A 24,469-nucleotide genomic window follows, 5' to 3' on the forward strand; every position below is an offset into this window, starting at 1 on the left:
TAAATATGATATGTCTGTCGTTGTATTGTGTCTTTTATAGCCAGGCTAGGAATTAGAAATATGCGTACATGGTGTATACATTGGCTGTGGGTATTGTATAATACAATGCGTTTGAAACACCGGTACGCGTAGCACTGCAGGTGCTACGTAGGCCTACAAGCCTGTAGGGCAGTGCTGAACAACTGAAGAAAACAGCACACTATTTTTCCTTGGCACAGTCTGCAAAAGAGCTCACAGCTCAACAACAATAAAGCTGGCTAGAAGAAGAAGGCCTACAAGCCACCCCAAGTGGTAGGGCCTACTCGTTTGATTCCTTATTTTAAAACGAACTGATGGCTTCATCTTTCCATTTTCCTCATTTCATAACAATTCATCTTATCAGCTTGCAAACTCTTCATGGGTTCAAAAGAACAAGATTGGTGACTGGGCACACCAGGATATCAAAAAATCGACTCAAACTAATTTCCTAGAAAGTCGACAATTTATGTATATCTTTGGGAAGAAAAAAATACTAGCTAATTGGCCAAGAAGGGAAAACTCTGGTTTGACCATTGTAATTTTGCAAAATATATAATCAACTTAACACTAATTTTGGTCTGGAGAGCTATATCATGAACACGGTGGAAATTCCCGATTGTATTCACAAGATTAGTTAGGTTAAATAAACCATGGAACTAAACCAATAGCTAGACCATGGCTAGACCAATAGCTAGACCATGGCTAGACCATGGCTAGACGTTCAGGTAGGCCTTCATTTTGGGCATCGTCTTAGGCAGTCTAAACAACTTTTTCACAATTGCTCTAATCAGCTTAAAAACTCTTCTTCGGTTAAACCTGGATCCTGACTGGATACGGATCTCGAAAACATATCTAAGGATTTGAAATTTGTGTATTTCCGTATGTCTTAATTAAAGAGTTAAATAAATAAATACATTGTGTGCTCCGTCTTCTATCTTATCTTATAAAATACAGACGTTTCTTAAAAAAAAGATGATGATTATCTTATCTTATCTTATCTTATAAAATACAGACGTTACTTAAAAAAAAAGATGATTACGTCCTACGCGTCATGCATTTAGTCATGCATGTTAAGTTGTTAACCAATGACTTAAATTCTGCCAAGGCATTGGTTTTCCTGGCTCGCTCAGGCAACCCATTCCATGCTCTAATAGCACTAGGGAAGAAGGAGTATTTGTACAAATTTGTCCTAGCATATGGGACGAGGAATGTGCCTTTATCTTTGTGTCTTTCTGAGTATTTTATTTTCCGTCTAGACTACTGTCTTTTAATGTTGCCATGGATGGATCTGTATCACCAAACTAGAATTCTATAGACTCTGAGTAGATTTTTTACCTTTCACATTTACCTATCACTTAGTCTGTTGGACCATTGGAGCACCACGCAAGATTCGTCGACCGTTCTTCTTCATTCCTCTCAATCTTTCGCCTTAGTTACAACCTCTTTCAATGGCACCCGTCCATTCTTTTATGTAGCCCTCCCATCGCTTTCTGTCTGCCGCTTTTTTTTTTACCTGGTACTGCTCCCTGAAGGAAGGCCCCGAAGATCTTGTAATATGTCCATAGATTTTTTGCTTGCGTTTTTTTATGAGTGGGGTGAGGTTTCTTGAACACAGGAACTACACCAACTGTGTTGTGAATTGTTATCCTATATCTAGCCGACTCATCTCCATACGTTTAAAGGCGTCACCCTTCAATATCACCATCATTCAAGCCTACGCTTCTACATCAACATATGACGATGAGGCAGTAGAAGAGTTTTATAAGCAACTACAGGAAGTGGTCAATAAGGTCCCGAAAAAGGACATCCTTGTGGTACAAGGAGACTGGAATGCCAAAGTAGGAAGTGACTCCTACCAAACCTGGAAAGGCACATGTGGAAGATACAGTAACCTCTCAACTAATAAACAAGATCAACGAATTTTAGAATTATTAAAATACAACAATCTCTTACTGGCTAACACATTAGGAGGCAAAAAAAAAATCGCGTATAGCCACATGACACAGTCCTAATGGAGTAGATTTTACATGCGTTTAACCAAGATTTTTATTTCGGGGAGGATTGTAAAAAAAGGTGGGGTAAAAAAGTTTTTTTTTAAAATCATTCATAATTATCAAGTGTGACCTGCTAGTTACAGGTGACTTATTGATCAAGAACGACTAATGGCTACGAGATACTAGTCGGTTTATGATAGGATTGTTGATCGCGTAGACAATAGTCTGTTCTCTGTTGTTAAATCTTTCTTTCGCGATCTCCTACAAGATGTAGGCCTATATGTGGCTTTTCTTAGTTAATTGCATTTTGATCAATTAAAAAAAAAGCAAAAAAAAAACAAAAAAAAAAACCCAGAAAGTCCAACCAGTCGATGCGTAGTGGGCAGAGTTAAAAAAAATAAGATTTAAACTTTTTAGGTTTATAGGATCATGTAACTTGCTTGAGGAGCAAATGAAAATGGCTGAAAAGGACAAAAAATTACCGAGAATGACTGACACTAATTGGTTACATGGTCTATTCCTCTATGGCAAACTAAATATCACTTATTGTGGTTAGGTTATTGTGGTTAGGCTTCAAAGTTCAGTGAATCAAACTAACTGAACTCGTAATTTTCATATTTAAATTAGTTTGAATTATGCAATTTTATTAAGCACATGATTTAGGTCAGTGCTACTTAGTTTTCCAGCCATAGTTTTGGTGAGTTGCTGAACTTTGTTTGATATATTAAAAAAAAAAAAACAAAAACAAAAGCAGACGGTCTCTTGAAAGTCCTTTACATCACGTTGGCACTGACCTAAACAAAAAATGTGCAAATAAAACTTTAGACTCACGTCTGCCAGTTTCTGCACCTTTGTCTTCGTCTGCGTGCGTGCTTTCGTGCGCCTTAAACGAAATGTGCTGACCTTGTGTTTGTCGTTTCTAGATCTGGATGACGGCTTGGAATTGCCCACTGTCCACCTGGAGACTGTATTTCACCGGACGCTATTCATGACTTTAGGATGAACAATGCAATGGGGAAAATTAGGACTTTCCGTTTGCAGGTTGAAATTTACTATTGTGCATTTAGTCGAGTGTTTAGAAAACTATATATGTGTTAATCTAGTTGTTGATGTTAATTAGAGATTTATTACTTTTCCTGGCTGACTCACGCAACCCGTTTCAAGTTCTAATAACGTTAGATAAGAAGGAACACTTTAATGACTTTTCTCAGGATACGTTGGCTGCATTAATTTCACATCACTTTGTGATTCTTTAGTTTTGTTTTTTAAATTTCGCCTTAACCTATATCCTTCTCCCAGACTAATTTTATCCTATCTAGATGTGACAATTATTATAATTTCTGTCGTAAATCTAGATTAAAAATTAGAATAGTATGTCGCGCTTTTTACTTTCATTTTATATTGTTGTTATTTTTTCGCTGGTTAATCTACGTAGACTTTTAGAAAATATCAACACAGCACACGACTGGACAGTGTGCAAGGAATCATAAACATGGTATAAATCCCTTGGCTGCCTGAGGGTGTCAAGTTTTAGCCTAAATATTAACGGAGAAATGTTAATTTTTTAAATTCGATATAGCTGGAGCTAGAGCTTTGTTTTTTTTTCTGGGGGTTGAAGGCAGAACAGAAACCTTTCAGAATAATTCCTTAAGAGTGTTTACAAATTCAACAGGACTAGAGCGAACTGAGAGTACTGTCTTAACATAAAGATTCAAATAAATAAAGAATCACTATTTGTGTTAGTCCCCTTTCAAACATTGCGATCTATTGGGTAGACGATGTAAAGGTCATCTGTTGCTATGGTCTTAACCAGGATTCGAACCAGGACCCATGGATCGGAAATCAAGCGCTATAACACTCGGCCATTCTGCATCAGCTTACGTACTAGATCTCATTAATTGAATAGTTGTGTGTGTGTGTGTGTGTATGCAGTTTGAATAAATTGAACGATTTGAAGCTAATTAATGAATGAATTAATATTCACAGATCCAGTGCTGGATACTGCCCTTATGGATAATGCTGACATTAGTATCCAGTCAGGGAGTAAAGGAGGCAACTGTGCTGAACGGTGAGACATTGACTTCATCTCTGGAATATATTTTTACTGCTGGATTTATTTTTTTTTGAATTTCATGTTTCACATATATTGAAGTTGAAAATATTATTTTTTTTCTCATTTGAGATCAAAGTCAAAGTTGTATTAATTTAGCAGTATCACTACCATTGGTCGATTTAGTTGTCACTGGTTATGCTTGCGGTGGATGTGACGAAACATTTAGGTCGCAGCCATGTAAATCACTGCACTCCTTATGGGCTCGAAGACAAGCCTTATTGATTTATTATTACCATTGAACAGGACCAATGGTAGGAAACGTATGCGTGGTCACGTGACGAGTAGACGGTAACTCGAGCAAACGACATTTTATAAACCTCATCACAAAAGAGCAGATTTGAACCAGGATCACAACGGCATTAGGATCCCACGATGATTGTTAAAAAAAAAACGCAAACTGTTACGTCGGGGCCATATCACAAGGTCCTTTGGCACGCAAAGACATTCCTTCAGGGAACAGTACCAGGAAAATGAATAAGAGGCAGTTCGATGAAACGATGGGAAGACAAAATAAAAAAAAATGGACGGGCCTGTCATTGAAAGAAATTCAATCCAAGGCAATAGACAGGGAGGAATGGAGAATGACGGTCGACAGATCACGCGTGTTGCCCCAACTGTTCATCAAACTAAGGGACAGGCGAAAGTGATTCCACAAGCTTCCATTCCAACACGAGTCCAAGAACTTCGCGATCGAAACAATACAAAAACGCTCATTACTGAGGCAGAGTTAGTTCATTTGTAGTCAAATACTAATAGGAGAGCTTCATGTTGATACGAGGAACCATCCTTGACCTAAATACTTTGCCAAATGTCTCACAGAAAAAGCCGTTGCTCGTGTGTGTTCTGTTTTTGTCAATGGCAGCTTTTCTTTACGTCAGAGTAAAAGATCTTTTTTAGGTTTCTCTTAAGGAAGCCGTTGGCTCCAAGGTGTCACAGAAAAGCCGTTGCTCGTTTGTGTTCTCTTTTTGGTCAATGGCAGCTTTTCTTTACGTCAGAGTAAAAGATCTTTTTTTAGGTTTCTCTTAAGGAAGCCGTTAGCTCCAAGGTTTTCACAACTACCAATAAGGATAAACTGACGCCTAAGTTGCACTTTTCAAGCGTTTCGGGGGTGGATGCCTTTGCCAATGTGTTCTTTGATCTCACCAAAGAAGTGTGTCACGTCTTTACTTTCCCCAACAAAAGTCAGGTACCCATTAGAGTTGGGTGGGCTCAGAGGCGCCCTGAAAATTCCGAAATTCAAAATCCCAGTCTTCACCGAGATTCCCCCTCCCCAGGACCCTTGTTTGGAAGCCAAGCATAGGGCCTAGACATGTGTTAATCTAGTTGTTGATGTTAAATAGAGATTTATTCGTTTTCCTGGCTGACTCACGCAACCCGTTTCAAGTTCTAATAACGTTAGATAAGAAGGAACACTTTAATGACTTTTTCTCAAAATATGTTTATTACGTTGAAAGCATTAATTACACCTTTGTGATTCTTTAGTTTTTTTTAAATTTCGCCTTAACCTGTATCCTTCTCCCAGACTAATTGTATCCTATCTAGAGGTGTTTTTTTTTTTTTTTTTTTTCTGCAATCTCAATAATTTTTCCACCTGAGGACGTGAAAGCCTGTGGTTGGGGTGGGGTGGGGGTAGTTTTATATTTGAATTATGTCCGATCCTTATTCTGAAGCGACCATAGTTATAGTTGTAGTTATAGTTATAGTTATAGTTATCCACTTCTCGGTTCTACACCAGTGGTTACCAACCTTTTTCGGCTAAAGAAACAAATACATTTTCGACACATCTGTGACCGGCCGCATCACTTCAGAAATCAAGGGGTCTCTTGGAGTCTGTTGAACTTAGTAGAAGTTTCGAAATGCCAAAAGCAACCCCTCACAGTCCCACGGAACGTAGTTTAAATATTACTGTATTACACCATTTTTTTCTCCCAAAGACTATCAATCTCTTTAAGTAAAATTGTGTCTAGTTACAAAGCTGATATGAACTCATTCTGTCTGTCTGTCTGTCTGGTAAATAGTTTGTACACGTTAATTCTCCAAGACCCAATCTCGGAACAAGTTGAAACTTTGCTAAATTATTCCTTGGCATAGACAAGACATAATAGAAAAATTAACCGGTCAGACAATTAATTACGGATAATTAGTTATTTTGATAATTTTCATAATAATAAAAAAAATGAAAATTAATTCTTCAGAATTTACATGTATGGCTTAATATTTCGGGTTTCATCCTCTCAGACAACGGACCACGTTATTTCTCCCACACCCATTATCGGATCAAGTTGAAACTTTAAACAAGTATTTATTGTACCTAAGGAAACACGAATCAACTAAAAAAAATCAACCAATTAGTTAATTATTTATTGGAAATTGGTTATTTTGCTTCATATCAAATAAAGGAAATATACATCTTTAAAAGATATAGATGTATGTGCGGTTGTCTTTCCTTTAGATAAGCTTTTTAAATTTATATTTTGCTTGTTTTAAAGTGATTTTGAGCTTTCCCTGCCCACCCCTCCCCAATTTAATCATGGATATAAGCTACTAATATATATTTCTTTCTCCAATTCTCTAGAATGCGATAGGGGCGTAAAGCGACACCACCCTTCCCAGGCCAATCTGTACCAGATTTTCACCCGCAAAGACTACAGGAAGCAGTGGTTGGACTACGCATGTCCAGAGTACATGATCTTTGACCCCAGGACGTGTGAATGCGCTGAGACTCAACGTCCCACAGAGACGCAAGGGCAGGTAGCTCAGCGTTCCTCAAACAAAGGGCAATCACTTCGACAGCCGTCGTCAAGGTAATCTGTTTAGTTGACAAACTAACCAGCCGGTAAATAAAAATTAGGCCAATTCTTTAGTTTTAAATTGCCAAGTTGAGGGTTTGGTGCTTTTGCAATGTGATAGTTAAGTTGATTACTTCCTCTAAATGAGGCGCGGTGGCTGAGCGGTAAAGCGCTTAGCTTCCGAACCGGAGACCGAAGTTCGAATCCTGGTGAAGACTGGGATTTTTAATTTCGGATCTTCGGGAGCCTCTGAGTCCACCCAGCTCTAATGGGTACCTGACATTAGTTGGGGAAAAGTAAAAGCGGTTGGTCGTTGTGCTGGCCACATGACACCCTCGTTAACCATAGGCCACAGAAACAGATGACCTTTACATCATCTGTCGTATAGACCGCAAGGTCTGAAAGAGAAACTTTACTTCCTCTAAGCCTTTGAAAACAAATGGGATAGGCCTTGCCCTTGTAGCTGTTGATGGCTGACTTCGAGGAAGGCTGCCTGGTCTTGCGGTTTGCGCGCTGGACTGTCGTTCCGATTTATCGATGGTCCCGGGTTCAAACCCACCCAGCTCCCATCCCCCGTCGTCCTACGTGTGGTTTGGACTAGGAAGTAAATGGACCTCTTTCACAAATCGTAAACAAACAACATTTAGTCACGTGATCTTATTGATAAAACAACGAAAAAAACTGTCACGTGACAACCATCATGAATTAAACATGAGATCGTAAATTATATAGAAGAGATAGAGCACCACGTGCTAAATGTTGTTTGTTAACGATTGGTGAATGAGGTCCATTATCTTCAACTCTGAAGGAACATTCAAAACATGTAAAACATTTGACAAACAAACAACATTTGATTACTCTGGAGGGAGATGTCAGGGTTTCTTGTACGGGTGTATTAGATGCACTTAACTAACAAATAACAAGGCTGCACATTAAACAACTAGAAGAACTCAGTCCAAACCGTTGTGCAAACTTGGATGCCGTTTAATACTGAATAAGGTCGCAGTCGAGTCGCTGTCGGCAATATCAAGTTATGCTTTCGAGGTCCTAACACCAACTGCCAATCTATAACTATAATATAAATAATCTCTAACCCAACTAAGCCGTGACGTCACTAAATGTCGCCGTTCAAAGCCCGTCAACTGTGGTGCGTCTCTACACTAACTGTAGTAACCCAATGAAACACTACAGGAAGAAAATGTCTTGATCCTAGGCTATAGTGAACAAGAATGACAAAACAGTTCACGATAACACAGTACACACACACACAAGCTGACCTGGAGACCAAGACATTTTGACGCACTAGAACAGATCAGTTCACAACATACAACAAGAACATAAATACACAACACTAGCTAATAACAATACTAAGTGTTTAACACCAAAGACTAAATCGCCCACTAGAGCAAATAAGGTGCTAGCTAAGCTAATTTGCAGACGAATTCAATAAGACACTGACTGTACTGCCATTTTTTATTGTTGACAGACAGAAACGAGATTCTTAACTCCTTTTAACAAATAACAATAATGAAGCTTGTCTTCGAGTCCGAAGGTTAGTAAGCAATACAGTATTTCCCAGCGGCTGCACACTCCCAGCTGTGACCAACATATTTTGCCACATCCATGGCTAGCATAACCACTGTCCGCAGGTGATTGATTTAAATTTTCTTTTCGCCGTCTGCGTCTGTCCTCGGCAGCGGATTTTCTTTTGGTCTCAAATGTGTATCCCGCGGCCTTTGGACCTCCAGCTGTCTCGTTCTGAAGCCGTATGCATCCAGGTGCTCTCTTCTATGTCAGCTTAGACGCCAACTTTTAACAAATAACAAATAAGAAAACTCCACGCAGTGTACAGTCTTAGCAACGCTATTAGAAAACACGCGTCGTTAAAGTCAACGCCTCCAGCACTTACTGTATTAGACACGGTAAAATTTCATCCTAACAGACCAAACTGTTTGTATGACATGACGCGACGTTCCGCCATTTTGTAGGTATCAGACCTTGTAAAAAAAAAAATGCTAGGTATAACAAATCATCTTCGTTTTTTAAATCTTGCACATTTTTTAATTTGAGTTCCTCCATCATAGGGGTCTTCGCCCTTAACAACCCATAGCAACAATTTGCTAATTAATGGTCGCTATAAAAAGTTGCTTTTTAAATATATTGTTTGTAACTAATTTAATTTCCGCCATGTTGTATGTTCCGACTCATGTCATCAATACCCAGATGATCACGTGACCAAGTCATAGAAAGTATTGTAAAGAATGTTTGTTGCAAGTCAGGAGTCTGGACCGAATAGCACCACGTCGCGAGCCGGATGTGACCCGAAGACCGTTGTTTGGACACCACTGTTTAACCGACTTACTGGACAGGCGTACTCTCGCAGAGCAGCTTTTTGTTGTCTAGAAATGTGTGTACCTGATGTGTACGTTTGGTGTGTTATTCGTTACAAATGAATATTCACATTTGACTAGAGTAACACCTTTAGTAAAATCATCAAATTAAAAAACAATCAGGACAGAAGACTTAAAAGTAAAGTAGCAATTATACACAAAACACTGAACCATAATCTTCAAATACAAAAACAAAATGTAATAAAAATACCCTGAAAGACACAAAGATAAAGGCACATCCCTCGTCCCATATGCTAGGACAAATTTGTACAAATACTCCTTCTTCCCTAGTGCTATTAGAGCATGGAATGGGTTGCCTGAGACAGCCAGGAAAACCAATGACTTGAAAGAATTTAATTTTTAAGTCATTGGTTAGCATGCATGACAAGATGCATGACGCGTAGGACGTAATCATCTTCTTTTTTGAAGTAACGTCTGTATTATATAAGATAAGATAAGATATCTAAAATTGAGAACGAGTTTAACTAATCGATTGTGAGCCTAGAACTTTCTACTGACGTCAAAACAAGGGCATAAAGCATCAATTGTTTTGGGGGAAAAAAAGTGGGGGGGGGGGGCTGTTTCCTTATTCTGTCTCCACAGACACGATTGTTTTGTAGTCTTGTCTGCACGACTGTTTTGTAGTCTTTTTTACACGACTGTTTTGTAGTCTTTTTTACACGACTGTTTTGTAGTCTTGTTTAAACGACTGTTTTATAGTCTTGTCTACACGACTGTTTTGTGGTCTTGTTTAAGAACTGAAACATATACAGACTCGGAATGTCGAAGGTTGGAGATTCTGCTGAGTGCTAGGGTTTGAAAATTTTCTAGGGGTGGCAGATAACAGAATTAAAATTTAAATGTACTAATACATTGGCATTCAAAGATATTTCGTTTGTGTTGAAATTGTTCCTTATTGTACTCACTAACAGGCGGGAAGTTTCTGTCAGCGCACAGTACTCAGATAAAGGGCAGGTGACTAGCAAAGAAAACAACAGGGGCAGAGTCAGAGAAATCAGTGCACAACAAAGGTCCAGGGGAAATGAGAATAGACAGAGCGTCACCTGGGACAAGGAGGACAGCAGACAGGACAGTAGACAGGAGAGTAGACCAGACAGCAGACAGGACAGCAGACAGGAGAGTAGACCAGACAGCAGACAGGAGAGTAGACCAGACAGCAGACAGGACAGCAGACAAGACAACAGACAGGGTAACACTCCTGGAAAAACGGACAACTGGCAAAGGTCCCAAAATCAAGCTCAGGGAAGACGCTGGCAGAAAGAAGAACAGGATGATGATGTTCAGGGTAACAGCAGAGATTCCACCCCTGGCTGGGAAAAACAGGAACGAAACTCTGCGGGAAATGAAGACAACACTTCTGACAAGAGAGACAACTCTATGGATAAACCGTCAGCTGTTCGCAGCAAACAAGAGGTGACTTCCGGCAAGCTGAGCAGCAGATCTTTAAAGGACACTGACAGCGAATGGGATCGCGACAATGAGGTGATCCCAGCGAGCCCCGTCATAACAAACAGTAAAGTCAATGGCTATGATGAGCCCATCCGGAAACAAGAAGGAACACCAAAGAAGTCAGTTATTTACTTATTTATTATTATTATTTACATTTAGACTTTAATCTTAAACTTTGACCTCGTCTGTTTTAATGAATTTGATTGGTCCATTTTGACCTCGTTTTTTTATAATGAACTTGGTTGGTCCAGTTAGATACATTGACCTCATCTGTTTTAATGAACCTTATTGATCTAGTTAGTTACAAGCTCCTAAAGTTACACCAGCAGAGACTTGATCTGGTTCAGTTTGGGACTATACGGTACTTTCACTATCAATGACCCGAAATCTGTTAGTCAATTGTCCCATCACCCATAATCTCTGTTGGGCATTTGGTGCACAAAGGCAATCTATTTTTGAATAGTTGGTGCACAAAGATAATCTCTCTTGGATAATTGGTACCCCAAAGTTAATCTATTTTTTGAATAGTTGGTGCACAAAGATAATCTCTCTTGAATAATTGGTGCCCCAAAGGTAATCTGTTTTGAATAGTAAGTGCACCAAAGTGGACATAACAGCTGTCTTTATTTTTCCTGCCATCTGATACGTCTGCTTGTCTCCCAGTAAGCATGCCTCTTCCATATCGGGATCTTTCAAATATTTCTAGGGACAGTCCTTGTTCCTTTTTCCTATCAGGAAATTCTTGGCCAGGTCCTGGACTAGAGCTCACTTTTAATACACAGTATCAGATGTGCACATTGTTGATAAGTTTAATCTTTAAGGATGTCCTAGTTCCATAGCGAGGAAATGGTTTAATTATATCAAAGTGCGTAGTTTTGATGAAATCCTAGTTACTTTATTTCATATGGTGACAATGGTAAACCATGGTTAACCCTTAAAGTGCTGAGCTTTTTTCTTTACAAGAGTGCATACAAAATGGAATTATAATTCTAAGGTGTAGAGATCAACTGTCACACGCGTCTAAAGGGTTAAATGATGTACTGGACTTCATTTTAAAACAAGTTTATACAACATATGAAGGGAAATAATCCAAGGATTAAAAAATGTCAAAGTTTAGTGGATGATATGCCATTGTCCGACTGAACTAGAGTCACATTTATTTATAAAATAAACTAAGGTATAAAAATGGTAATCATGTGACTGGTAACAAAAACTTTAGAATTGTTAAATGGTCATTTCTTTTTGAAAATATAAATAAAATTTGTATGTCTCTTCCATCTCATGTCATCATTTAGACCCATATCTTCTCATTTTTCATAGCATATTTCATTGAGTGCCATAACACTAGAGCACTATTGGTTGAATTAAATCACTTGGCCTCCAATCCCGGTAAAGACTGAGGTTTTAAACTGTCTTTAAAACAATTCAGTTTTGTTCACTTATGCTTTGAATGCTCAATAGCCTATTATCCAGACATGTTTTATTGAATTATTTGAAAGCTATAATATAACAGTCTCAATAGACAATCTATTTTTAGAACGATTATTTCTTTATTTCATCTAATTGTCTCCCTTGTTTCAAATACACACACTACTGATACTGAACTTCTGCCTGCAGACAAAACTCTTGGAACGCTGACAAGGGCAACACTGTCACTGACACACTTGGTCAGCGAACCTCTGGAGGAGACTGCCAGTAAGTACTCGAGGGCCAATATATGTGTGTCACTGTGACCGTGTCAGTTGACCTGTGGTCAAACACTAACAAGTTTTTTTTTCTTTATTTCGTAAATTTGGCTCCCCCTCCCCCCAGCATCTACTTCACCGATTTTCTTTTTCGTCAATTAAGCAAAAAATTTGCTTCACAAGTATTTACGATAATTAATTTTAAAAGTAGGGAAACACTTGCGGTGTTGAATAATGAATCCATACTTTGACTCTGAAAACTTTATTTAGTTTGTGGATTTTTCAATTTTTTTTTTTTAAACCACCATCTTTAAACTTAGTGTAAACAAAAGATTATCTTAAAACACACACACAAACACACACTCACACACACACTCATACACAAATATTACACACATTAGTTAGTTAAGTACTGGTTATTAGTTATTTTGTTTGTTATAAAAATGGAACATTAATCCTTCGTTCCCCCCCCCCCCCAGATATGGCTAAATATGTCAGGTTTTGTCTCCTTATAAATTTTACACGTTATTTCTGTCACAGCCATTCTAGGATCAAGTGGAAAACAATTGTACAAATACTCCTTCTTCCCTAGTGCTATTAAAGCATGGAATGGGTTGCCTGAGTCAGCCAGGAAAACCGATGACTTAGCAGAGTTTAAGTCTTTGATTAACATGCATTGACCTAGGGAAACGCGTTAGGCGTAATCACTTTCTTTTTTGAAGTAACCTATATATTATAAGATAATGTTACGTTCTTCTCGATCAGGCCTTCTGCAAACACTGCTAAACACAACACAACACATCTAACACAAGAACTTGACAACAAGAGCTTCATTACACAAGGTAGCGGTTTACGTACAATTAAATCAACAACAGCCAATAAACACAATGGGCTACACTAACTTCAAATGCTTTGCTACACAACAGAACTGCCTAACTAATCACTGCAAGTCTCTCTAGCTCGTACAGCTACATTTTCGAGGACTCACTTCGTAGCACACTGTCCTTACTGCTTGCTGTCCTGGACTCAATTGTCTTGTCTAACACACTGTCTCTCGTCTGTCACGGCTTTTTGGTCACATGACCATAACATTGGTCATATTTGCGTGAACTAGCAGTAATGTCCCTTGTTCAACAGCTCTTGACCTGTGTGATTGGCCTGAATCATGTGTGTCAGTAGGCCGCACACACATTAACCCTTTCAGTCCGCCACCAGGGTTATAACAATAATATAAAATTAAACCAGTCAATTAATTATCAGTACATATATATTTTTTTTTATCTCGAAAAAGGGAGATAACTTCTGCATTATTGCGTGCTATATAGTTGTAAGGTGGGGTTCATCCCCTTAGATAAGCTATTGTTTTTTTTAAGGATTTTAAAATAATTTGCTTGTTATAAGAACCATTTGTTTCACATTCTCTGTTCCAGTCTCCACAGACCATCATCTGAAGACCCCTCCCACTTCGAGAGATGGGCAGATGGCAAGTGGCTGCAAGAGGACTGCAACTGGCCTTTCTACACAGGTCTGGTCTGGAGCCAGGCGTCCTGCCGTTGTGAATGGGGTCCCAATCGGACCCACGTGACATCAGTTTCCGCGGACAGTAAGTTCCTTTGTTTTTTTGTCCCATCTGTTTTTTGTTTTTTTGTTTTAAATTAAATTCAGAAAAGAAAAAGCTTGGAAATAAAAAATATGACAGAATATATTATGGGGGAATATATATAAATACATTTCCACTTCTTGTTCGTGGGAAAAAAAACTATCTAGATCTCAGCTGTTTCTATTACAGACTTCAGAGAACACACTTCATATAACATAGAGCATACTTTTTATAGCACTTTTATATCACTTATATATCACATTCCATCTAACACACTTCATATAACATAGAGCATACTTTTTATAGCACTTTTATATCACTTATATATCACATTCCATCTAACACACTTCATATAACACACTTCATATAACACACTTCGTATAACACACTTCGTATAACACACTTCGTATAACACACTTCGTATAACACACTTCATATAACACACTTCATATAACACACTTCAGAGAACACACTTCAGAGAACACACTTCAGAGAACACACTTTATATAACACTTCACATAACTTACTTCACATAACACACTTCACATAACACACTTCATATAACACACTTCATATAACACACTTCATATAATACACTTCATATAACACACTTCATATAACACACTTCATATAACACACTTCATACAACACACTTCATACAACACACTTCATATAACACACTTCATATAACACACTTCATATAACACACTTCATATAACACACTTCATATAACACACTTCACATAACACACTTCATATAACACACTTCATATAACACACTTCATACAACGCACTTCATAGAAAATATGATAAAAAACAACTGTATTGAGGTTCAATTAACTAACCAAATATGCTTATAGTTGTCTACCAACATACATGATCTACAGATCTACAGACCTATATATATAGCTGCTTCCTCTTTATATTTAACGAATCTCGTTCTAAAATTGTCCGGATTGAAATGATTTCTGACATAAAGAAGTGAAGAAAAATCAAAATCTTTTAGACTTTAACAATTTTCCAAGATTCTATTTATTTATTCAATCACCTTTTTCAAATATTAATCTACAAAAAATGAAAACGGTATCAGACTTCTTAAAACGTTGCAGATATATGTCAATTGCTAAACAAAATACTAGTGTATAACATTAGAAACGCATTTTGTGATCAACACAATCTTATCGTAAAATCAATTAACACATAATGACAATCAGGGCCGGCCTTAAACCACTGCAACCTATGTGGCCGAATTGGGCCCCGCACTTTCATAGGCCGCGTGCTAATTCTAGGTGTAAATTATTGAATTAAACGATTATAACTTATATATATAATAACAAGGTTTCGCGGCGTACTGATTTTCCAAGGCCTAACTTATATATATAATAACAAGGTTTCGCGGCGTACTGATTTTCCAAGGCCTCCTGGAAATCCGAAAGAAGAATCCAAGCTTTTGAGAGTAAATGCTAGAAGCAAAATGTTGGGTATATCAGATATCAGGAAAAACAAATGAGCTGTGTACTGTTACACGTCAACGCTCTGGCTGGCTAAAAGGAAGCGCTTCTCAATACCGTGAAGAGACGAAAGCTGAGCTGATTTAGTCATATTGTAAGACATGACTCACTGTCAAAAGTCATCCTTCGTGGTACAGTGAAGGAAACACAAAGAAGGAGTCGCAAAAAAAAAAAAAAAAAGCTGGATGTAAAACGTGACAGGTGATAAAGATGCTGAAAGATAAAACAAAAATGTCGCATGACCCTCTTCAGATTTTCTTACTGCTATGTAGAGTATTGTAGTGTATGCTCACGGTGTGTATGTAACATTTTGAGCACATCAATTTCTTTTACTTGAAATTTTCTTGTTTAAATTTCGCTTTTAGCTCTTTCAATGAAACGGAGGAATTTCAACCAATTTCTAGATCTTGGCATTGAAAAGATCACAAGTGATCTAACAGTATTGGCACTCGCATACGTTTCAAATTTCTCCGGTGTCTCTATTTCAGATGTACCAGCGACATGTTTGATGATGCTAAAAATAACCTTTGATGGCGGGAACATTGTGGACGAGAGCAGACACATTTGGCTGAATATCAAAGACAAGGAGAACGCAGTAGTCGACTCAGACAAGTCTGCCGTTGGCGGGAAATGTGGCTCATTCAGGTACACACTCAGAACTGAAGCTTTTCAAACACTTTTTTTGGCCTAATGGACCTCATTCACCAATCGTAACAAAAAACATTTAGTCACGTGATCATGTTGATAAAACAACAAAAAAAAAAACTGTCACGTGACAGCCACTGTGTATTAAAATTAGATCGTAATTTGTATAGAAGAGATAGAGAACCACGTGGTAAAATATTGTTTGTTTACGATTGGTGAATGAGGTCCATTAATTCGGCATATAGCCAGTCTGTGTTCTTTTTTGCCTAATGGACCTCATTCACCAATCGTAAACAAACAACATTTAGTCACGTGATCATGTTGATAAAACAACGAAAAAAAACCTGTCACGTGACAACCACTGTGTGTTAAAATTCGATCGTAATATGTATAGAAGAGATAGAGAACCACGTGACAAAATATTGTTTGTTTACGATTGGTGAATGAGGTCCATTGATTCGGCATATAGCCAGTCTGTGTTTCAAGAGTTAACTAATCTTTCATCATTTCTTAATTCTAAGTCATGTATATATATATATATATATATATATATATATATATATATATATATATAAATATAAAAGTTCCCCTTTCAGACCTTGAGGGATATAGGTCAGATGACGTTATGATATTCTGTTTCTCTGGTCTACAGTTAACGAGGGTGTCATGTGAGCAGAACAACGACCAACCGCCTTTACTATTCCCCAACTACTAATGTCTGGTACCCATTAGAGCTGGGTCGGCTCAGAGGCGCCCTAAAGATCCCGAAATTAAAAATCCCAATCTTCACCAGTATTCAAACCCCAGACCCCTGTTCGGAAGCCAAGCGCTCTACCGCTCAGCCACCGCGCCTCCTCCTACATGTCTATAGATAATCTAAATGATTGATTTGACAAACAAAAACAAACATTTGTAAACGTAAGCTAATGTCTTATACAGCTGGATACAGTTATTTATTTTGACTATCTTATTCTAGTGTAATGACCAGCTACCCAGTGATTCCCAAAGTGGTCTATATAGAGTAATATAGACCCTCAGGGGTCTACGAAGACTTCCAAGGGGTCTATGAGACAGAAAGTTTGGGAACCACTGAGCTACACTTTTAGCTCATTAGGTTTGGTTTTGAAAAACTTCCTACTGTCTAACCCTATGGTTTGAAGTACACCTTATGTCGATACAGTTACTCTGCTCAGAAAAATGTTCCCAAATGACATGAAAAAAAACAACAACTTCAATCAAGATTTCCTAAAATCTTTTTTTCAGGGGCGCTTCCATAGCCATCCCTTACTTCAAGAGTAATGTGTTGGGCGCCACCTTCCACATCGGCTTCATGTTCAAACTGTGCCCCGGTGACCCCGACACTGACATTCCCCTGCTACACAACGACTGTATCGAGAGCCCGGAGCCCCCAGGCATCGTGGTGAGAACCTCTTGTTTTGCGATATGTCATTATCTTAAGCAAATTTATAGAATGTGTTACTGACATTCTGTTGACATCATCTCTCAAACTTCAGTTACTTGGAGTTTATTTTGTTTTAGAGTCGATTGCTACTCGGGTAGGTGTGGGGGTGAGGTGAATAATGGAGTTCTTCATTCTAATTTAGTGCTAGTAGAGCATGGAATAGTTGTTCCCCTTTGATACATTGCGATCTATAAAGGACTTGATGTAAAGGTCATTTGTTTCTGTGGCCCACGGTTAACGAGGGTGTCTAGTGGCCTGCACAATGACCAACCGCATTCACATTTTCCCAAATAATGTCAGGTACCCATTAGAGCTGGAAGGACTCAGAGGCTCCCTCAAGATCCCGAACTATAGAAATCCCAATCCTCACCAGGATTCGAACCCGGGACTTACGGTTCGGAAGCCAAGCTTGCAAGTTACGACTGTAATTTGTTACTAATTTATAAAATAAGACAATTCTTGAATGGCAAGGAAAGATTTGTGAATTGTATCATCCAGATCCTAGAGAGTTTATTGAGATGTTGTGAGTCTTGGTACTGCCTTAGGCTACAATACTCTCAGAAGGCATGCCCTACTTCCGACTCCAACTAAAGGATATATAAAGATCTGTTTAGTTATTACATTAACGTAACGAATGAATCAAGCTGCAAGACATAGATAAGCTTAATGTAGAATGCCTAAACGAACAGTTCTGTGTTGCTAAAGTATTGAGACACGTAGGCCTATTGTTTGAGACTCCTTGAGTAGAAATAATGACGAACATCGAGTTTGTATAAATAAATAAATAAATAAATTATAGCTTTTATACAGCGCTACTTTCATGCTTATAGCATGCTCAGAGCGCTTTGGTCCAATCTCATTTGTGGACCAGTGGGTGCGGAGGGGGTATCTAGTAGAAGGTTTTTCCGTGCTGCCTTCAGGCGCTCAGTAAACACAACTCTGCCCGAGTCGGGTGTCGAACCTCGAGCCCCCATTCATAGGTAGCCAAGCCAAGCGCACCTAGCCTCTCGACCACACTTCCCACCAACAAATAAACAAGATGCTAATGAACATTGTCAAGGCCTTGTTTGTTCTATCTCGCATTAAATACACCAACGCCACCAATATGGTGAGTTTGAGTAATAAGACTGAGTTTGATTTAATAGATTGTAGTGTTTTTATTTCTGGTGACCAAAAAAAAAGTATTCGCTATTTGCAAAAGAAAATAAATTACAGATAGTACTAAAATAGGGGAACTTTTGATGACCATGGATTCGATTGGTCACTTTTAACTAATTGCTGTTGCTATAGATTGTGTACCAGGCCTGGAAGAAACGAGTGGTCATCTCAATGAGGACAATGGACTCGGAGGAACTTCATTCTGAATATTGTGTTGTGGAAAATACACAGGTCAGTGAAGAACATCTGTTATTACAGTCTCAGTATTCTTATACTTAGCCACAGCACCAACAGAAACTACAGTATCTACTCTACCTACAGTATCCTTATACATAGCCACAGCACCAACAGTAACTACAGTACCTGCTCTACCTACAGTATTCTTAAACATAGCCACAGCACCCACAGTAACTACAGTACCTGCTCTACCTACAGTATTCTTATATATAGCCACAGCACCAACAGAAACTACAGTATCTACTCTACCTACAGTATTCTTATACATAGCCACAGTAACTACAGTACCTACTCTACCTACAGTATTCTTAAACATAGCCACAGCACCCACAGTAACTACAGTACCTGCTCTACCTACAGTATTCTTATATATAGCCACAGCACCAACAGAAACTACAGTATCTACTCTACCTACAGTATTCTTATACATAGCCACAGCACCCACAGTAACTACAGTACCTACTCTACCTACAGTATTCTTATACATAGCCACAGCACCCACAGTAACTACAGTACCTACTCTACCTACAGTATTCTTATACATAGCCACAGCACCCACAGTAACTACAGTACCTACTCTACCTACAGTATTCTTATACATAGCCACAGCACCCACAGTAACTACAGTACCTACTCTACCTACAGTATTCTTATACATAGCCACAGCACCCACAGTAACTACAGTACCTGCTCTACCTACAGTATTCTTATACATAGCCACAGCACCCACAGTAACTACAGTATCTACTCTACCTACAGTATTCTTATACATAGCCACAGCACCCACAGTAACTACAGTACCTACTCTACCTACAGTATTCTTATACATAGCCACAGCACCCACAGTAACTACAGTACCTACTCTACCTACAGTATTCTTAAACATAGCCACAGCACCCACAGTAACTACAGTACCTGCTCTACCTACAGTATTCTTATATATAGCCACAGCACCAACAGAAACTACAGTATCTACTCTACCTACAGTATTCTTATACATAGCCACAGCACCCACAGTAACTACAGTACCTACTCTACCTACAGTATTCTTATACATAGCCACAGCACCCACAGTAACTACAGTACCTACTCTACCTACAGTATTCTTATACATAGCCACAGCACCCACAGTAACTACAGTACCTACTCTACCTACAGTATTCTTATACATAGCCACAGCACCCACAGTAACTACAGTACCTACTCTACCTACAGTATTCTTATACATAGCCACAGCACCCACAGTAACTACAGTACCTACTCTACCTACAGTATTCTTATACATAGCCACAGCACCCACAGTAACTACAGTACCTGCTCTACCTACAGTATTCTTATACATAGCCACAGCACCCACAGTAACTACAGTATCTACTCTACCTACAGTATTCTTATACATAGCCACAGCACCCACAGTAACTACAGTACCTACTCTACCTACAGTATTCTTATACATAGCCACAGCACCCACAGTAACTACAGTACCTACTCTACCTACAGTATTCTTATACATAGCCACAGCACCCACAGTAACTACAGTACCTACTCTACCTACAGTATTCTTATACATAGCCACAGCACCCACAGTAACTACAGTACCTACTCTACCTACAGTATTCTTATACATAGCCACAGCACCCACAGTAACTACAGTACCTGCTCTACCTACAGTATTCTTATACATAGCCACAGCACCCACAGTAACTACAGTATCTACTCTACCTACAGTATTCTTATACATAGCCACAGCACCTACAGTAACTACAATATCTACCCTACCTACAGTATTCTTATACATAGCCACAGCACCCACAGTAACTACAGTACCTACTCTACCTACAGTATTCTTATACATAGCCACAGCACCCACAGTAACTACAGTACCTACTCTACCTACAGTATTCTTATACATAGCCACAGCACCCACAGTAACTACAGTACCTGCTCTACCTACAGTATTCTTATACATAGCCACAGCACCCACAGTAACTACAGTACCTGCTCTACCTACAGTATTCTTATACATAGCCACAGCACCCACAGTAACTACAGTATCTACTCTACCTACAGTATTCTTATACATAGCCACAGCACCCACAGTAACTACAGTACCTACTCTACCTACAGTATTCTTATACATAGCCACAGCACCTACAGTAATTACAGTACCTACTCTACCTACAGTATTCTTATACATAGCCACAGCACCCACAGTAACTACAGTACCTACTCTACCTACAGTATTCTTATACATAGCCACAGCACCCACAGTAACTACAGTACCTACTCTACCTACAGTATTCTTATACATAGCCACAGCACCCACAGTAACTACAGTACCTGCTCTACCTACAGTATTCTTATACATAGCCACAGCACCCACAGTAACTACAGTATCTACTCTACCTACAGTATTCTTATACATAGCCACAGCACCCACAGTAACTACAGTACCTACTCTACCTACAGTATTCTTATACATAGCCACAGCACCCACAGTAACTACAGTACCTACTCTACCTACAGTATTCTTATACATAGCCACAGCACCCACAGTAACTACAGTACCTGCTCTACCTACAGTATTCTTATACATAGCCACAGCACCCACAGTAACTACAGTATCTACTCTACCTACAGTATTCTTATACATAGCCACAGCACCCACAGTAACTACAGTACCTACTCTACCTACAGTATTCTTATACATAGCCACAGCACCCACAGTAACTACAGTACCTACTCTACCTACAGTATTCTTATACATAGCCACAGCACCTACAGTAACTACAATATCTACCCTACCTACAGTATTCTTATACATAGCCACAGCACCAACAGTAACTACAGTATCTACTCTACCTACAGTATTCTTATACATAGCCACAGCACCAACAGTAACTACAGTACCTACTCTACCTACAGTATGTTTATACATAGCCACAGCACCAACAGTAACTACAGCACCTACTCTACCTACAGTATTCTTATATATAGCCACAGCACCAACAGTAACTACAGCACCTACTCTACCTACAGTATTCTTATACATAGCCACAACACCAACAGTAACTACAGCACCTACTCTACCTACAGTATCTCTGTTATTCAAGCCTACAGCGATCTACCAAATATAATAAACATTTGAATTTTGATGATCCTATACCGGTATATACTAAAAACAAGGCTTACTGTTTAACATTTATTCTATTTTATTATACAGATTTATGAAATTCGAAATATTTATAGTAATATCGTTTACTAAAATTACTTAGAAATATTTGTATGCGAAAGTACCTACTTGCTACATTCTTCTAAAGAAGATCTTATTCTGATTACGTCTGAACAATTTGAGTCATTCTTTGTCAAGAAGACCTAATTGTGACTCATTCTTTAAGAAGACCTAATTGTGACTCATTCTTTAAGAAGACCTAATTGTCAAAGATTTTAAAGAAGCTCCACTTGTCACTAATTTGTTAAGAAGACCTAATTGAGACTTTTTAATTAAGACAAACTAATGCGACTTATTCTTAAGACCTGATTCAGTTGTGACTCATTCTGTAAGAGGACCTAAATGTGACTCATTTTCACGTCTGAAACTTTCTTGATTGCTCTAGATTTCTTAATCATCATTCATGCTACTGATAGAATCATAAACAAATTTTCACATTAACTCGACCATTGCTAGTTTCTAGTTGGCAACAACTTTTTTTTTTGTCAAAATTTCCCATTTCATGTTTAAAAAAAAAAAAACTCTAACTAACAATTAAAGTGACAATATAGCCTTTTTATGACAAAACGAATTGTAAAAACTCAAATCTTAGAATGCTATTAACACTTTCTTCAAAATACTTTTCTCGTACTGTTTCGCTAACATCCATTGGAGAGCTCTGCATGGCTGAATATATTAAAACTGTATTGCCATCATTTTGTCTTCAGAGTCAATGGGTTAAACTGGACATTAAATACTCAGACAATCTTCTGGAAGTGGCAGCCAACAGCGAGATTTGCATCAGCTCAGATAAATATGCAGGTCAGTGAAGAGGACCATTCAAACTTGAATACGAAGCAGCAATAAATACATGTCATGTAGTTTAGTATACGACCTCTAAGCTAAATGTCAACTATATGTAACTGTACAGTAACTCATTTATTATCCACAGGTCCAGTGGCTACTAACAACTGCCCACTGACTCTCTTAGGAGAAGCTTTCTGTGGCAAGCTGGACGAGGTTTGTTAATTTTTTTTTCCTGAGTCAAATCGGAGTCGAACTACCGAATTAAGATTTTTGTAATTTTTATTCATGAGCTTCAAAAGTTAAATTTTTTAGTCGAAAAAACATATATACAGCTACAAGTTTAAGAGAGACATGCGCGCTGACAGGCAAATTATTTACACTGTACTTAAAATTCTATTTACAAGGCTTATATCAACTCACTCTGTCTGATAAAAAGATTGTACACGCTATTTCTTCAACACTTAATCTGGGATCAAGCTGAAAATTTGCACAATTATTTCTATTAAGCTCATTGGAAATTTAATTATTTTGTTTGGTATCTCGAACTAGGGAAAGAAATTGTACTTGTCTGAAGTAGTGGTATAAGCTGGATTAGGTCGTCGCCTGAGTCTTAATGAGCTCAAACATGAAATACAACGAGACTATAAAAACACATAACTTTACAACCTCATGATGCTCATAAGAACTTCGCTAGCAGAGTGGTTACAGTGTCGGCTTGAGAAGGTTTGAGCCATGAGTTCGAATTCAAGTCGTTTCCCCTCTTTTTTTTAAATGTTTTTTTTTTTAATTGTTTGTCTAAATTAACATGACTGATCCAAACTAATTGATACAACTATGCATAATATAACCTTTTTGTTTTTAAAAAAGTAATTTTTAAAATGTATTCTTGTTTTTTAATGTGTTAATAAGACGTCCTTTTAGCAATGACGCTAACAAAATTAAAAGGCTAATTTCTAAGTTGTCATTTCAACATCACGATGTATTTCTATTGTAACATCACGATGTATTTCTATTGTAACATCACGATGTTTTTCTTACAGGTGGTCATAAGTCGAGGATGTACACAAACTTACTCTGGGTCTTGAGCACATTTCTCAAGACAGCGGGTCTCGTCTGTCTTCACAGCTGGCAGTCTCGTCTGTCTTCACAGCTGGCAGTCTCGTCTCCAACTGCATCAAAATTATAGCTCTGCCCTGTGTTAATGTTGTGTAAAATTCGTTCATTACATTTGTTCATTTTGCTTTAATCATATACATTTTGATTTTTGTTCATTGCTCACTTGCTCATTTCAATAAAATTCAAATGTCTTTTCAATTTATTAAAAAGTTCGTTCTTTATTGTTTTACACTGAGGTGTGACAAATGTAGGTATATGTGATGT

General features: G+C 38.2%; 1 protein-coding gene across 1 annotated transcript; it reads left to right on the forward strand.

The window, feature by feature from the left end:
- The first annotated feature begins 2,877 nt into the window (after window positions 1–2,877).
- On the forward strand, window positions 2,878–24,403 carry LOC106056130 (uncharacterized). Its single transcript, XM_056027763.1, has 12 exons — window positions 2,878–3,053; window positions 3,999–4,080; window positions 6,701–6,929; window positions 10,237–10,893; window positions 12,392–12,469; window positions 13,890–14,062; window positions 16,058–16,214; window positions 17,478–17,634; window positions 18,967–19,065; window positions 23,011–23,104; window positions 23,235–23,302; window positions 24,130–24,403. The coding sequence occupies exons 1-12, from the start codon at window positions 3,012–3,014 to the stop codon at window positions 24,172–24,174; spliced, it is 1,881 nt and encodes a 626-aa protein (XP_055883738.1). The 5' UTR covers window positions 2,878–3,011; the 3' UTR covers window positions 24,175–24,403.
- Window positions 24,404–24,469: the final 66 nt, after the last annotated feature.

Source organism: Biomphalaria glabrata, chromosome 4 (assembly GCF_947242115.1).
Source record: "Biomphalaria glabrata chromosome 4, xgBioGlab47.1, whole genome shotgun sequence".
NCBI lineage: Eukaryota > Metazoa > Mollusca > Gastropoda > Planorbidae > Biomphalaria > Biomphalaria glabrata.